The sequence below is a fragment of the Halichoerus grypus genome, chromosome 5 (assembly GCF_964656455.1).
Source record: "Halichoerus grypus chromosome 5, mHalGry1.hap1.1, whole genome shotgun sequence".
Classification (NCBI taxonomy): Eukaryota; Metazoa; Chordata; class Mammalia; order Carnivora; family Phocidae; genus Halichoerus; species Halichoerus grypus.
The window spans coordinates 19,694,592-19,711,557 of NC_135716.1; the positions used below are offsets into that span (position 1 = coordinate 19,694,592).

The window sequence follows — 16,966 nt, forward strand, 5'->3', positions numbered from 1 at the left end:
AATCTACCAAAATAATAAAGTGACATACATATATTCTTTTTGTGGACAATGTGGCTACATTTTTCTCTTTTAAGTTATTAGGATGACTTCAGCAAACACAAAGAGACCTTAAAAAGTGATTATGTACAAGAGGGGAAATTGGCTTCTATTCCACTGACACATAAAATCTAAAGATGAATATAAAAATCTATCACCTTGAAATCTACAAATTCAGCTGAATATAAAAGACATTTTAAGCTTCTTATATAGTTGGAGGAAGGAAGGTCACATACCTTCATTCATCCTTGGAATGTTTGCTGGCAAATGACATAACACAAGAGGCATCATGAAATAAGCCAACTGAATCCAGCAGTGTGATAAGGGGGGTGGGAGGGAGGTGGAGGGAGAGAACGTGCAGTTACCAACTGCTCTCTGGATGGCATTTCAACAAACCTTTTAATTTTTATTTATTTTTTAATTTTTTTAAAAGATTTTATTTATTTATTTGACAGAGAGAGAGACAGCGAGAGAGGAAACACAAGCAGGGGGAGTGGGAGAGGGAGAAGCAGACTCCCTGTCGAGCAGGGAGCCTGACGTGGGGCTCGATCCCAGGACCCTGGGATCATGATCTGAGCCGAAGGCAGACGCTTAACGACTGAGCCACCCAGGCGCCCCTATTTTTTAATTTTTTAAAGATTTATCTCTTTGAGAGAGTATGAGTAGAGGGGGAAGGAGGAGGCCGAGGGAGAGAGAGAATCTCAAGCAGACTCCCCGCCGAGCGCAGAGCCCCCCGACAGTGGGTGGTCCTCAATCCCAGGACCCCGAGATCATGACCTGAGCCCATACCAAGAGCCAGCCACTTAACTGACTGAGCCACCCAGGCACCCAGGCACCTCCATCAAACCTTTTTAAAGGGTGGTCTTGGATCTGGGATCACATAAGTAACTTAGCAGAGTGAAAGAGGGCCTAAACAGAGGGGGGCAGGGAAGGATAATGGCTATCACAATGAAGAAGAACGATCATCAAGGATGAGATGGGGGGTACCATACTATAAATGCAAACTGGTACCAAAGCTAAAAGTTCTTCCAGTCACCTTTAAGACAGGAGACCCTCACTAGCTGCCATGATTAGCATCCTCCTCATCACTGTCCTCCACAGAGCAGAGGTGGATGTGGCTCACTGCTTCCCCAAGGGCACCATGGTGGGTGAAGGATCATTCTGGGCCATCAAGGCTGTCACTCCATCTTACTCCTCACTCCATTTCCTCTCACTCGCTTTCTCATCTCCTATGGATCCCTGTACCTCCTCATAAAAGGACCACTTAGAGCCTGCAGACATTGTCTAAGAGTACTGATAAACCTCAAGGCTAAACAGGTGGCAGATCTAGTCCTCAGACTTCAGGTTTCTAAAAGGCAAATAAATTCTGCATAAGAGGGGCGCCTGGGTGGCTCAGTCGGTTAAGCGTCTGCCTTCGGCTCAGGTCATGATCCCAGGGTCCTGGGATGGAGCCCTGCATCAGACTCCCTGCTCAGTGGGAAACCTGCTTCTCTCTCTCCCACTCCCCCTGCTTGTGTTCCCTCTCTCACTGTGTCTGTCTCTGTCAAATAAATAAATAAAATCTTAAAAAAAAAAAAATCTGCATATGAAAATGCTGCACCTTCTCTGCCAACAAGTCCAAAGCTTTCCATTGTTTCATGTGTCCAGGGAAGGCTCTGCACTCTTTGGGCTCCCTACTCCTGCTAATTCACCGTCCTTCAGAGTCTGAGCAACTTAGGTCACTTAGTAGGCTGCAGATTTAAAAAACTGTCAAGACTAAAAAATATTCATATCATGCTTTTTAATCATATGTTTGGTGGAAAACATGCATTGAGAACTAACTACAATAGAAGATTAAAGTAATTTTTTTTAAAATCTGAGCTATACTTAGGGCCATAATTACCCATCGCAAACCACCCTAAAGGAATGCAGAAGTTGAAAGAGCCCTGTTTCCTAAAGCAGCAAAAGTCCTTGATTCAAGAACATTAAGCAGTTGTATTTAAGTGCCTGTGCCACGTAAGGACAGAGCTAGGTGCTTGGGATACAAAACTCTTCAAAGGGCAATAACAACAGTGAGTCAGAGAACTAAAATAATTACTTCCTGAGCACCGACAACATTAAGAAGAGGATATGAAAACAGGAAATTGGTTTTAGGGTATAAAGTCCTATTAATTGATATTACTAAAACAAAACACTTCACATTCACAAAGTTAGAACCCAATTGCACTAACTCAATTGACTGAAGGGCAGAGAGGATGGGAAAGAGATGAGGAAGAAGGATGAAAGTAACTCTAGTAAGGATAGCAGAAAAGAAGAAAATCAAAACATGACATCGTGATTGTGTAGGTTTTTGCAGCTTCTGTGTCTTATTGCCAGAAATGTAAAGGTAATAAACAGAAAGTAGGTCAAATTATGTTTTCTTCTTCTCTATGCATGATTAAATAATAGCTGGGTGCGTTCCAAAGACTAGAACCTTCATTGTTAGCGATAAAACTCAAAACAAAGGGTATGTTTTTCAAAGACTAAATGATACCATAAGCGCAAGGGTCTAAACACAAATTTATTTTGTCCAGGAAATGGAATACTTCACATACAAAATTCAATGAAAAAAAAATTGTGACTCTCTTCTAGATCTTTTGGAATTGTTGGCATAAATCCAAAGGCCTAATTAAAGCACCTCAGTGTTGATTTATTTAACACGTAGACATTCAGCGTGGAGTATGGATAAGATACTGTGTAAGACCAGCATGGGTGAAGTCATCAAATTTATATTGAGCTCCACCAAGGCATTTGATGCTGAGAATGTTGATGATAACAATAATGAAAGTAACAATCAGCTAACATTTATTGAGTGATACTCTGTGCCGGGCAGGCCCTATGCTGAGCACATGCATAATTATATCATTCAGTTCTCATAGCAGCACTATGAGAGAACCATTAGAATTATTCCCATTTTACAGATGAGAAAACAGGATTACACAAAGTAAACTTGCCCAAAGTAAACTCCCATAGTTATTAACTGGAAGGTTTAAGGCAGAAACACTGACAGATTAACTCTGGAACCCCATTCCTTAATCTCCTCTCTAGACTGTCTCCCATCCAAAGATGTAATAATGCCAACGAGGAGGTAAATGAGCTGACAAACACCAAAACATCAGAATCTACTTATCCCTCATTTATTCCTATCTCTAGTTTACAGAAGGCAGTTTGGACGGGCACATTTTCCACAAAACTCTTTCTTCACCAGGCCAGAATGTTTATTACCTTGGAATTGTTCATCAAAAGGACAGAATGATGACATCGAAAACACTGTTCTGGTCTCAGATGGCCCTGGGCTGAACACCAGCTTCACTCTTTTTTTTTTTTAAGTGATGAACTGCATTGTATTTATCTAAATAATACAGACAATTTTTCCACTATCCATTACACTCAGCCTGAGAAAATACTGCCAGAATCTCCAAAGATGATTCATCTTTGATACTCATGTTTTGCCCAGTGCTAGATGCCCAGTCTTTACTAAGTTACTTAACTGCCCTGAGCTCTAGTTGTATTCATCTGGAAAATGAGTTGAAGAAATAATGGAAGGACATAGGTAAAAGGCCTGTTACAGTTTCTGGGCCAGGGGCACTCCATTAATGTTGGCCATGTGTGGGTTTCCTTGAGGGCCCAGGTTATCAGTGCCCAAAAGATACCTTTCTAAGGTATAAGCCTCTGCAGACTTTGCCTACGTAGGGGAAGCATCTGGAAGCAACTCTAGGTGGACTGGAAGAAAAGGAGGCATCCAGCCTAACCCAGATCAATTCAGCAAGGCCAACAACACAGAGAAAAGCATCCAGTGGGATGCTGAAGGGACCAGAATAAAATCTTACCCAAGAAACAGGGGTGTGAACACCCACCAAAGCCTTATCCCTGGATGGCATTTTCTAACTCTTTTCAGAAAGGTTACCACAGAACATGCTGGTCCATTACTGTCGAGTAATTTATCAAGTGTTCCTTATGAGACTGAAGAGTATGGTACTTTCAAAGTAGGAAGAAGGGGATATTCAAAAAAAGAAGAAATCAGTGGTGAGATTTAGCAGTTTTTTTAAAAAAATTGTCTTCATCTATTTTCTATATAATTTATATCTGTATTCACCTTTTCTTAAACAAAACAAAAAAAAAAAAAAGGAAGACAGATATAGGAAAAACCTTGCCTGCTTTTTAAAAAATAAGCTTTATATTTTGAAATCATTTTAGATTTATAGAAAAGCAGTAAATATAGTATAGACAGTTCCTATCTACCCCAGCACACCGTAATGTTAAGATAACCATGATGCAGGGGAGCCTGGGTGGCTCAGTCATTAAGTGTCTGCCTTCGACTCAGGTCATGGTCCCAGGGTCCTGGGATCGAGCCCCGCATCGGGCTCCTTGCTCAGCGGGAAGCCTGCTTCTCCCTCTTGCCCTTCCCCTGCTTGTGTTCCCTCTCTTGCTGTCTCTGTCAAATAAATAAATCTTTAAAAAAGAAAAGATAACCATGGTGCAGTGGTCAAAACTAAGACACTGATACTGGTATCCCCAGCTATTTCAAATCTCACTTAGAGCTACAAGGAACTCCGTGTGTGGACACAAAAAGGAAACTATCCCTTGGAAGCCCAGAAGATCCCATAGTTACTTAATGATAAAGACATTTGTCCTTGTGGATGACAATAGTAGCTGCTTATCCAAAACCCACTCTCTCTTTCTTCCTCTTTTTTTATTTGCCCAGGGCAGCAGTGTGCCTGGGTAAAAGCATTCGATCCGCTGATCACCTTCCACCAAGGGGTGACCATGTGACACAGTTCTGACCCACGTGATGTAGGTGTAACTCTCAGGAAGAGGCAACCTCTCCTAAATAAAAAACAAAGTCTTGCTAGGTGACACCTCTCTGCCTTTCCATCTTCTTCCTGCCCACAGTGCAGACACGAGGCCTGGCGAACTCTAGGAATAGCCGACCAAAAATGGATGGGGCCTTATCTACGTCTTATCAGCCCAGGATTCCCCCCTGCCCCCCCCCCAACAGGTCCCTGCTGGAGGCAGAGGGACCTCTCTGTTCCAGCCATCAGTACTACATTTTCTGTTCTTTATACCAAAAACACAATCCTGATATTGTTCTAAACGCACATCTAGAGACATGAAATCAAAAGCTTAAAAAACAAATGCTTTCTGTTTATTTGCAGCCCACACCTTGCAACAAACTGCTTGGCTCGAAGCCAAGAGGGATTAGACATAAAGTCATGCAGGCAGAAGATAATGCCTTCCAGCCACTCGGCTCTGATTCCCCTGGGATGGAACTGCTTGTGGGCAGTCCTCGGGCCTCAATTTTTACATCTGCGGAAAAGAAATTACAATAACCTCATCTTTTATCTGACGCAAGTGAAATTAATAAACAAATGGGGACCCACAGATCTCTGAAAGATAGCTCACAATAATGCCAATGCACCATTAATAATATTGTCCTGCTGCCAGTAAAAATCCAAAGGAGGCCACAATGAAGAGTAGAAGCTTAAGAAGGTGCTCCTGAACTTTGAGTTATATACCGGATAAGCCCTTTCTGAGCCAAGAGGTAACTGCCAAGATCAAAACCAGCCTAAGTGATGGCATTCAACAATTTCTGACTTGTGGAAATATTTAAAAATCAAAGGGAATATTTAAAAAACAGAGGAGAAAGAAAACATGATTGTGAAATCAGTGTGCTGGGGAAGAGAGGATTATTGTCACTGTTCCAGAAACTTGTGTGGCTGGTGACCAGCTCTATGGGGGTGTCCAAACCAGCACTGCAAAATAGAGATAACAAGGCGCTTCTTCAACAGAAATGTTCAGAATTTAGCCACAGACAAAGACCTCTGAGATGAGGGGCTGAAAAATGACACACACACTCACCAGGATACCACCCTCCCCTGTGCTGGATTCAGAAAGGTCTAGAGCTAGGCTCTCCAGAATGAGAGCCACAGGACACGTGGGGCTGCCAAGCACTTAAAGTGTGGCAGAGTCCTAATTGAGATGAGCTCTGGATTTTATTTTATTTATTGTTATTATCTTTTTTTAAGTAGGCTCCACGCTGGGCATGGAGCCCAACACGGGGCTTGAACTCACGACCCTGAGATCAAGACCCGAGCTGAGATCAAGAGTCGGATGCCTAACTGGCTGAGCCAGCCAGGCGCCCCTGCACTGAATTTTAAAAGTTTGAGTAAGAAAAATAAGAACGTAAAATAGCTGATTGGTATCTGTCATGTTGACTATATTTTGAAATGATATTTTGGAGATGGTGAGTTAAAATCTATTATTGAGATTAACTTCACCTGCTTCTACTGTTTTTACTGTGGCTCTTAGAAATTTTAAAAGGACATCTATGGATTGCATTTGTGGCTCACATCATGTTTCCATGGGAAATGGGATCAGTCTAGAGTAGAGGCTCATATACCATAGGAACAGACGAGCTAACCACCAAACAAGTTCTTGCCTTTACGTGTAGCACTTTGAGAGCTACCTGTCATAGAAGAGAACTCTTATCCCAAGCTTCTGACAGCTGAGTGATCGAGGGTTCTTGTTACTGCAGTCCCTTTTCCTGCCCCCGCCCCCACACTATGTCCCCTATCCTATTTCCTTCATTTTGACGCGGAAGCACGTTATGTTCCCACTTGATAGGAATCCCTGCTTGAGATTATGCTCTAAGCAACTGTCAAAGAAGACTTTAGAGAGACAGGAGTGAGCCAGTGGGAAAAACCAACACCTACTCCTTCTCCCTGGGCATGGTGGCTTTGGTAATTTCCAATCAGACTGCAACCTGTGCAGGAGCCAAAGGAGTGGCTACAATAAAATGGAGAGAATACAGACTCCAATATGCAAGCCTTTCTTGGATAGAAGGAGAGAGGGGAGGGGGTGGGCTCCTCATTGGGTCCAGTGTCATCACTGGGACAGAGAAGAAAGTGAAAGGGAGCTTTTTAGAAAAAAGCTAGATAAAATGTTAGAACCTTTAAATTTTATGTCAGTTTTAAAATAATTTACATAAATAATTTTACAAAAACATTACTCTCCAAATTAGATTAAATTTGGTTATGAACATTAATAAACACGTATTTTTTCAATTGTAATCTGGATATATGTGTGTGTGTGTGTAATTCCTTCTTAAATTTTAACTTAATACCGTTGCATAGTCACACCGATCAGAGTTGACATATGGTCAGTTTTACACCTAGCAATCACTCCCTCGTACAAATATGCTTTAGCTTGTTTAGCCATTCCTGGCAGAAGAGGGGAGGAGGGGGCTGGAGGAGGAGCTGTAGGCCCAAACACAAAAAGACAATCCAGACATACTGTCTGAGATGGGAGTGTCAGCAAAGAGGAACTGAGTTAATGTGAACGTGAGTGGCTAAGGATCTCGAGCCAGGAGTGGCTAGTTGGGGACTTACTAGAGGAATAACCACGAGAGACTGCAGGACAGCAGCAAGGATGAAATGCTGTGAGAATAATCCTTGTAACTGCCCAAGGAAAACCTGGGTCCCAGACATGAATCCTTGCCCAAAGGTCCCAGTCTCCCAGCTACAAGAGACTGACGCAAGGAACTTACTCAAGATTGACAGAGTCAGAGCTAGAAAATGGTCTGCGATGGAAAAGAGAATGGAGGTATTCCATTCTTTAAAGGAGAGCCTCTTAACTTTTTGTCCCACCCCTTCCACTCTGCCTTGAGGGCTATGGTCAAGCTCATGTCCATCAGTAGCCAGAACTTTACACCACAGTGCTTCCTGACCAGTAGGAGAGGGTAGGGGCATATCATGAACAGCAATCTGAACTGTCCATTCCACCCTGATATGTCTTTCTAATGAACCTGAGACCCTGGCTTACAGGTCCCACTAAAAATGACCACTGAAATCCAGATAAGTCCTTAAATTACCATGTAACACCTCGCTGAGTAGTACTTAATACAAGACTGCATAACTTCCATATACTTCAACTGCACAGAGATTGTGTTGTTGTACTTTAAGACTTCCTCATGCTATTAAAAAATGCTGCACCTGGGTAAACTGAGGACTACATAGGGCCGGGATACCGGACAACAAGCTAGCAGGAGCGAGGCAAGAGTTGGTAGGACCACAGGCTTCAAAGCCAAACACTGTCTGTATAGCAAGATCAGTGTCTGTGGACCTGACAAGTTATACTAATGTCAACTAAAGACGGAAATATCTGCAGTTACGACACTGTTCACAAAAGCCCTCTGTTCCTTATGCTTTGCACTCTTTTGGAAGATTACATGAGATAAGGTATCTCTCATTACCTTCATACTTTCTAGTAGTTAAGCCTTGGTGTAGCTAAACACCTGTTTTCCTTTAACCAAAATCAACACTTTAATGTGTGCCAATGCATTAGCCCTTGACTTCACCAAGCAACCTTGTTCCCTTATGTTTGCACTGCAACCACATTCTGGCTGTGTACATATCAGAAGACGCAGTGGGATAATTCCCCAAAATTCCAAATTGAGAAAGCAAAACAATTTTATTAGATTGTGGCTGTTGATAAAGATTATGCTTGAAATAACTATTGAAAGCAGATTGAGAAAATATTCTCCCCAAGCATTATTTTTTTTTCCTATTCAGAGTTTGACATTTAGGAGTGAAGAATGATTATACTAGTTGCAAATGCTGCAACACTGTCATCTAAAGGAACAGGGAAAACAATACCAAGTGCATTCATTTGGGGGAGAAGGATTAAATGAACTAACAGTGGTAAAGAACAGCCTATCACTTTTGCCTGCCTTAGCACTCATTTCCCTTTGGTAACAGAACTTTCAACTTTTCTTTTTTTCTTTCTTTCTTTCTTTCTTTTTTTTTTTTTTTTTGTGAACAATGGCCCTCCCCTACCTGGTGAGTCTGCCAGTCAAAGGGTTCTGCCCATCTTGGGTCAAGACGTGGGCATGTGACCTAGGGTTCAGCCAATCACAATCTCTCTAGAGTTGAGACTGAGCAGATTCCCTGGCTGTAGGTGGCTGGAAGGCATGGCCCTTTAGTCACAAGTTCCTGGCACCTGGATCCCCAAGAACTACTCTAGTTCTTCAGGCATCTGGTTTTTCAATGTTTCCTTTAACTGTTGGCTAGCTCTGCCATATGTTGAAAGCAAATGATGACTGGGGCTGCTTATAATCAAAGAACTATAGCTGGTATAAATACTCTGCCCTGTGCCCGGCAAATGGCAAGGCCTCAACAGGTGGTCATTACCGTCATCCATTCATTGAACACATTTTTACTGAATAGTTAATATACAAATGCCAAGCCACTGGGGATACAGAGAGAGAAAACAAATTCTCTGCCCTCAGCATTTACATTCTAGTTAAGGGTAAAGAAAGATGAAGATACTGACTGGGTACCATCTGTAATAGAAAAATCTTCATTTGTTGGAGGCAAGAAGTTACCAAAAGCAAAAAGTAAGAGAACGTGAGTAGGAGAGTCTTGATGGACAGGAAGGGAGGGTAGGCCAGCAAGGGTAGGTTCCCATTGACAAAGACTCTCTCCTTGTTCTGACTTTATAGCCAGGTTCCCCTGAACCCTCTTTTCGATGAGGCCTTGACTTTGCCCGCCTCTCCCCCCCCATCCTGTCTTTGGCTTTCTCAGCCAGCCCAGTCTTGTAAAGAATCCGCTAAGTCAGCTGAGTAAGAACCTCCACCCACCTCGATACCCAATCACACTTGATATTTGACAAGTTTCTCATCCTCCATCTTTGATGTATAAGTCCTTGGCCTACCTTTCAAAAGAATTCTCTTAAATTGGTTTAGCAGGAATCCCCCTACCCTTGATGCCTCCTTTTAATACATTTCCACCCCCGACCCCCTCACCCTGTCCCATGGCTACAAATCCCCACTTGTCCTTGTTGTATTCAGAGTTGAGCCCCATCTCCCTCCCCTACTGCAATAGGTCTTAGGGCAAGTCTTCTTTACTGTTTTAACAACTATCAGAATGCTTTCTTTTCTGCAGTATCACTCAGTCTTGGGCAAGTTGAGATCTTGCCTTCAGCCTCAATCATCAGGGCTGTTTTTCTTCCTTTCTTCCTTCCTCCCATCTCTCTCTTTCTCTCTCTCATTCTTTCTTTGGCCAGGCTATTCCAGGCTTAGGCTGAACCCTGTCAGTGATCTTAATTACTGGAAAGATGGGGTTAATTCCTGTCTCGATCTGGCATCTAGCTTCCTGTGCGGCAGATTCCAAGTTCCCTCTCCAGGGCTGTCAGAGTGAATGTCTCAGCTACTGTCTTGCACTGGAGAAGGGGATAATCACCACTATCCCCTGAGCAGCTGGGAGGATTAAAAAGATAATATACATAAAACAGCTTTGGGAATTGCAAATGTTATATAAATATATGCTTAAAACAAAAGAAAAAGAAAGAGGGCTTGATGAAGTGTTGAAATTGTTGAAGTGCTCTGACTAAATCTTTCAAAGAGGAAATTATACGCCTGGACAGAGCTGCACTAGCCTGATTATCCAGGGTCAGCTGCTGCAGCTGTGAGCAATTTACCCACGTGATTATCGGGTTTCTATCTCCCTTCATGTAAGGAAGAGATACTGGGTAGAGCTAGAGCAGTGGAGGGAGATACCTGATGTGAGTAAAGAAATGTGTTCGTCGCATTTGCAAAGGTTACACAAAAATCTCAAGGTATCTGGTCATTGTCTGGGGAAAGGGAATCGTATATGTTATGAGCTAACCATTTTTATGGTTACATCTGCCAGGCAGTATGAGCTGATGCAATAAAAGTTGCGGAATTTTTTCCTAATCTTATGGAGCTTATAGTTAGGGTCCAGTCGTCTTTAGCGGTAAGAGCCAGATTGCCGGGATTTGAATCTTGAATCCACCATTGACCAGCTCTTGTCTTCAGCAAGTTACTTAACCTCATCTTTAAGATGGGAATAATTATGATACCTAACAGTTATGGAGAGGAATAAATGAGTCAATGAGTAGAGTGACTAGAACAGTGGCTGGTACATGGGAGGGGCTCTATAAATTTTAACTGTTATTTGCCGTTGATCAGATCGCATACAGTAGCTGGTATCTGGGGCCATAAGCGGTAGGTGCTGTTCGGAAAGCTTTGCCAACTGCTATTATTGAATTCTCATGGCAGCTCTGTGCAGCCCTGATCCAGAAGGGCTCACTGGGGGGCACCTGGGTGGCTCAGTCGGTTGAGTCTGCCTTCGGCTTGGGTCACGATCCCAGGGTCCTGGGATCGAGCCCCGCATCGGACCCCTTGCTCAGCAGGAAGTCTGCTTCTCCCTCTCCCTCTGCCCCTCTCCACCCCTTGTGCTCTCTTTCTGTCTCAAATAAATAAATAATCTTTAAAAAAATAATAATAATAATAAAGGGTTCACTTGGGGGGCCTGGCCTGTGGCTCGCATCTGGGAACTTGGCTTTTGGAAAGTTCCCCACGTTACTGACTGATAAGGCCACTTTACCTGGTGCACTGCATGCTGCTATACCAACCTGCCTAGATTGTTTGCACAAACACTATGATTTAGGGAGAACACGTGCTTTTTTTCGGAGAGTCTGGACGGGTAGTTGCGGCCGGCCAAGCAGGCAGAGCGCACCTCCATGAGCAGCCCCCAACAAAAACCTTGTACTTGAGTCTCAAGTGGGCTCTGCCCGAGCAGAAGCACTGCACATGCATTATCACATGGCCCTGCTGGACGAAGGAGCCAGATCTGTGCGGCTCTGGGAGGGAGGACCCAGGAAACCTGTCCTGGATTTCTCCAGACAACACCTGAGGTATCTTTTGCCCCTGAGGCCCCTTCTCTGTGTCCTTTCACCATAATAAATCTTAGCCCTGAGTCCAACTCTATGTTGAGTCCTTCTAGTACATGTGGGAGGTCATATGCTCTCCCCCACAGAGTAAGTAAATAACTCTCAAAGGTGTATAATGTGACTCTAATTTCATAAATCTCAAAACCTAAGGAATGGAAGAATTGAGACGTTGACATAGTCACTCAGCAGGTGGAGGAGCTGGGACCTAATTCCTGTCTGTCTCCCTCCCAAGACAGTGTTCATCCCACTGTGTGAGGCGGCCACACCCAGTTACATACATCCTGGGCCAAGGAAAACGTCTGTTTCAGGCACAACACCTAGTAGCTACTGGTTAGCTATACACCCTTGGGAAAGATCTTAAGGGCTCTGCACTTCTGAATTCTTCACTGTAAAACTGTAATAATAATAATAATAATAATAATAATAATACCAATGTCACAGAATTGCTGTGAAAATTTAATAAGATTATATCTCATATATGTGAAGCATATACACATTAAATATACAATATATTAAAATCTGTAAAGTATTTAGCCCAGTACCTGGTATACAGTAAACCTTAATAAATGAAAAAGCTGGATAAATATGTACATATGTGGTCAACATACATACATTTGTATCAATATATACATATATGCATGCATGTGTATATATACACATAGACACACACACACTTACATACATAGGCTTGTACGTTAATGATTCATCTCCAAGTTCTGTCTTGATTATAGAACATCATTCACCATTTATAAATGAAGCTAGTTTAGGATTTCATAGCAGGACTGATTTTTATGTCTACTGGCTTCAATCTAGGTAACCACACTTATCCAGAAATTTTCTGGATAACCTAATGTCTGACTTTCTTTAATATTTAAATTGTGAAGTTAATTATTAGCTGGAGAATTCAGAGCTTTGCTTAAGACACTAACTGTATTTGTCATTAGCTCTAATATACACATACGAGGTGGCCATATTTTCATAACTCAAACGTAGAACCTGTAATCTAGCAATGAATTGCTGGACTGGGAAACTGGGACTCCCTTGGAAACTCTGACGTCTATACATAGAGAATATTCAATCCTCCTGAAACTATGGAAAGCAAACTTCTGGGGTTAATATTTGCTCTCAGTAATGCCTTCTTTTATCCTTTACATTACAACTTTATGGAGTTTTATGTTGATAGCATTACGAAATTACAATGTAGTTGAAGTATAATTACTAGCTCCTGGGAAATCATTTGGAAACAATTCCTGGCACCCTCTCTCTTCGCTCTGAAGATGTTACAGTATTAGTCAGTAAACTGTAGTTTAAGAAGCTGGTTTTCTCTGGCACTTGGTATCACCAAGTTTTCTGTCTATAGCAAAGACAACAGAACTAACTCTAACCCAAATGCACCATTTTTCACTGTGGAAAGCCCCACACTCCTACCAACTCTGAGTTCACACTTATTAGCAAATACCCATTTGGATGTTATTACCTGAGCGGCCTCAGACAAAATCTTTAGCCTACTGGTGCCTTGGTTTCCTTTTCTGTAAAATGATGAGAATAAGAACACCTGCCCTATAGTCAACAATACTATATTGGGCACTTAGAAGTTTGTTAAGAAGATTGACCTCATGGGAGGTTCTTACCACAATAAAATAAATTTAGCAATAATAACAAAAAGCATATCTGCCTCAAAAGAGTTTAAGAGGTTTAAATAAGACAATATTTGTGAAATCATTAGAACGGTGCCTGCCACGGGGTGTAAAATAAATAAATGAAATGTACAGTACTTTTTCTGTTCGCGAATTGGTTCTATTCCACATTCGAGTCCCAACAAGACTCTAAGATGTCTAGCGCCAGAGACCATGTGGGCACCCTACTTTCTACCCAGCTTCCCGCCCTCAGTGAGCTTAGCACAGTAGCAGACATATGAGGCCACGAATAAACGGCTGTGAGTTTAATCATGGCAAGGTCACATAGGAGAAACCACCCTGGAATATACTGAGTGGCTTGAGTGCCTCTCTGATCAATGCCTCTGGGTCAATGGGTTTCAAAATACTTGACCCCAGCACACAGTAACAATTTGTATGTGGCAAGTCAATACACACAAGAATATGTCCATATGTTTATATAATTATCTCACTGAAATCAAAGTTTTACAAAACAATACTTAACCTTACTATGTAAACTATGCTCTGATATTTTCTATCCTATTTAAATCCTCCAGTCCAGGGCATCTCAAACTTTAATGTGCCTTCAAACCACTTGGGGGTCATGCTAAAATGTAGATTAGATTCAGCAGGACTTGGTAGGATCAGAGATTCTGTTTCTATCGTTCTAGACCGTACTTTGTGTAGTAGTCATGCTGGGAATGGCTCTCTAAATTGATTTCACAGCCCACTAAAGGGTTGCAATCTGCAGCTGTAAAACACTGCTCCAAATAATTCTGAAAGTGCCTTTCATCTCTTTAATTCCATTATCTTCCTAACCTTGGGATAGAAATCCAAGGCCTGTACAGAAGTAGGGGTACGGGAGTTCACAGCAAGAATGACTCAAGTAGGGATGCCTGGGTGGCTCAGTTGGTTAAACGTCTGCCTTCGGCTCAGGTCATGATCCCAGGGTCCTGGGATCGAGTCCCACACTGGGGTCCCTGCTCAGGAAGGAGCCTGCTTTTCTTTCTGCCTGCCACTTCCCCTGCTTGTGCACGCTCTCTCTCTCTGACAAATAAATAAATAAAAATTAAAAAAAAAAAAGAATGACTCAAGTATTACCTTTCCTATTGACTTTTAGGTTGATATGCTTACCTGGTTCTCAGCCCTGTCCTCACTGTTCAGAACATATATCTTGCAGCTATGTTAATAAATTGAGCACTTATTAGGATCAGGGCATTGAACTGAGTGCTTTATATCTACCACATCTATTCCTACAACCACCTGTGTAGATATTCCCATTTTATAGATGAGAGAAGGCAAGTAGCTATAACTGGTGGAGTTGGGATTCCAGAGCCTACGTTCTTGTGATAGCCAGCCTCTAGGATGGCTCCGGTGATCCTTGCCTCCTGGTATTCACACCCTTGTATCGTCCTCTCTCACACCGAATAGGGCCGACCTGGTCACCAGTGGAGTACTGAGGAAATGACAGTGTGTGATTTCCAGGGCTCACTTAAAAGATATTATAGTTTCTGTCTTGCATTCTCTTAGATTCTCCCTCCGCAAGAAGCCAGGTTGCCATGTCCTAAGAATTCTCAAGCAGCCTTATGAAGAAGTCCAGACTGCAATGGACTGAAGCTTTCTGCCAACATCCAGCACCAACCCGTGAGGCATACAAGTGAGCCATTGTGGAGGCCAATCCTGTGGCCGGTCAGGCCTTCCGACGACAGTAGCCCTCGACTGACATCTTTGCAATCTCACGAAGAGACCCCACCCCAGAACCACCCAGCTAAGCCTCTCCCAACTTCCTGACCCACAGAAACTGTGGGAGGTGATAAACATTTATTATTGTTTTATACCTTTAATGTCTGGGGTAATTTCTGATGCAGCAATAGATAACTAATATCATTCTTAACCAATAGTTTATGCCACCATCATTATGAGTCAGCCCTAAAAGGAAAGTCAAACTCTTATGAGGCCTATTGGATGAGCTCTTCATTGTGGCAGCTTGCACCATGGTTCAGCAAATGTTCATCCTCCCCTTGCAACCAACTTTGTGAGGAGCATCTAATTCCCATCGGGACTGGACCAGGTGACTTGCTGTAGCCAACTGGACATGGGTGTTGAGGATGTTAAATCGCATCTGAACAGAAGTTTTTGGAGACACTATATGGATCTGCCTGCCCTCGTTAGCTTCTGCCCTCATCTACAAAAACACTATATCCCAGAGAGTAGATGTTCCTTTATAGCCTGGGTCCCAGCATGAGAATGCATGGCCAGCCCAGCTGAACCTGAGCCCAGTTTGGAGACAGGCCAAGCTGAGCCCAAGCCCATGCAGAGGCACAACTGACCTACAGACCCATGAGTGAGAAATAAATGCTTGTGGTTGTAAGCCACCAGACTTTAGGACTGCTCGTTACGTCGGCAGACGCTGCCCCACACACTCACCGTGCTGTATGATGCCGTGTTCCATAAGCCGGTGGCACAGCTGCTCTGCCTCCTTCCGCGTGGTGGCCTCTCCTTCCTGGACTAGCCAGTCCAGGAATTCAGACGCCATGAAGGTGCGCTCGTACTTGACCCCTTCCTCCTCCCTGGGTTGCAGCAGTGTGTTTTCAGGGCTCATCAGCCTGGGAGGAAGGAAGAGAAGAAAAATAAACCTCCATAGAGGGAAAATAGCTCCTTTGAAATCCTACATCGTAGGTTTCTGCGAAGTCTCACGGCAAAGTTGTTAGACAGACAGATGTGGCCGTCATGTGCTGTTACAAATGTAATTTCTAACAGAAGGACCTGCTTCAGGAGTGAACAAAATGCATTTTCTCCTGGTAATTAAGAAAAAAAAAAAACTGGTGGGGTGCCTGGCTGGCTCAGTCAATAGAGCATGCAACTCTTGATCTCAGGGTTATAAGATCAAGCCCCACGTTGGGTGTAGGGATTACTTAAAAAAAGAAGAGAAAAAGGGGCGCCTGGGTGGCTCAGTTGGTTAAGCGACTGCTTTCGGCTCAGGTCATGATCCTGGAGTCCCGGGATCGAGTCCCGCATCGGGCTCCCTGCTCAGCGGGGAGTCTGCTTCTCCCTCTGACCCTCCCCCCTCTCATGTGCTCTCTCTCTTCTTCATTCTCTCTCTCAAATAAATTAAAAAAAAAAAAAAAAAGGACTAAAATATTAAAAAAAAAAAAAAGAAGAGAAAAGAAAAAGAAAGGAAAGGAAAGGAAAGGAAAGAAAAAACAAACAAACCTGGAAATGTAATCCAAAACCCGCATTAGCAGACTGCATTCAGTTTCGCCACCTTGAAAAGGACAATTTATGACCCAGCCCCACCCCACCTTTCTAAAAAGGATAGTATTTCTTTCCTAAAGGAGTCACTCAGTTTCACAAACCATTGGGCAACAAGATGACTGCTATGGATTGAATGCTTGTGTCCCCTCAAAATTCATATACTGAAATGCTAATGCCCAGTGTGATGGTATCTCAAGAGCTGGGACCTTTCGGAGGTGGTTATTTCATGAGGGTGGGGCCCCCACGATGGG

General features: G+C 43.0%; 1 protein-coding gene across 1 annotated transcript in view; it reads right to left on the reverse strand.

The window, feature by feature from the left end:
- DEPTOR (DEP domain containing MTOR interacting protein) overlaps window positions 1–16,966 on the reverse strand; it is a 126,588-nt gene that overhangs the window by 47,052 nt on the left and 62,570 nt on the right. Inside the window, exon 4 of the mRNA XM_036080372.2 lies at window positions 15,888–16,066. Coding sequence (XP_035936265.2) covers window positions 15,888–16,066 — 179 coding nt within the window. The remainder of the gene's footprint in view (window positions 1–15,887; window positions 16,067–16,966) is intronic.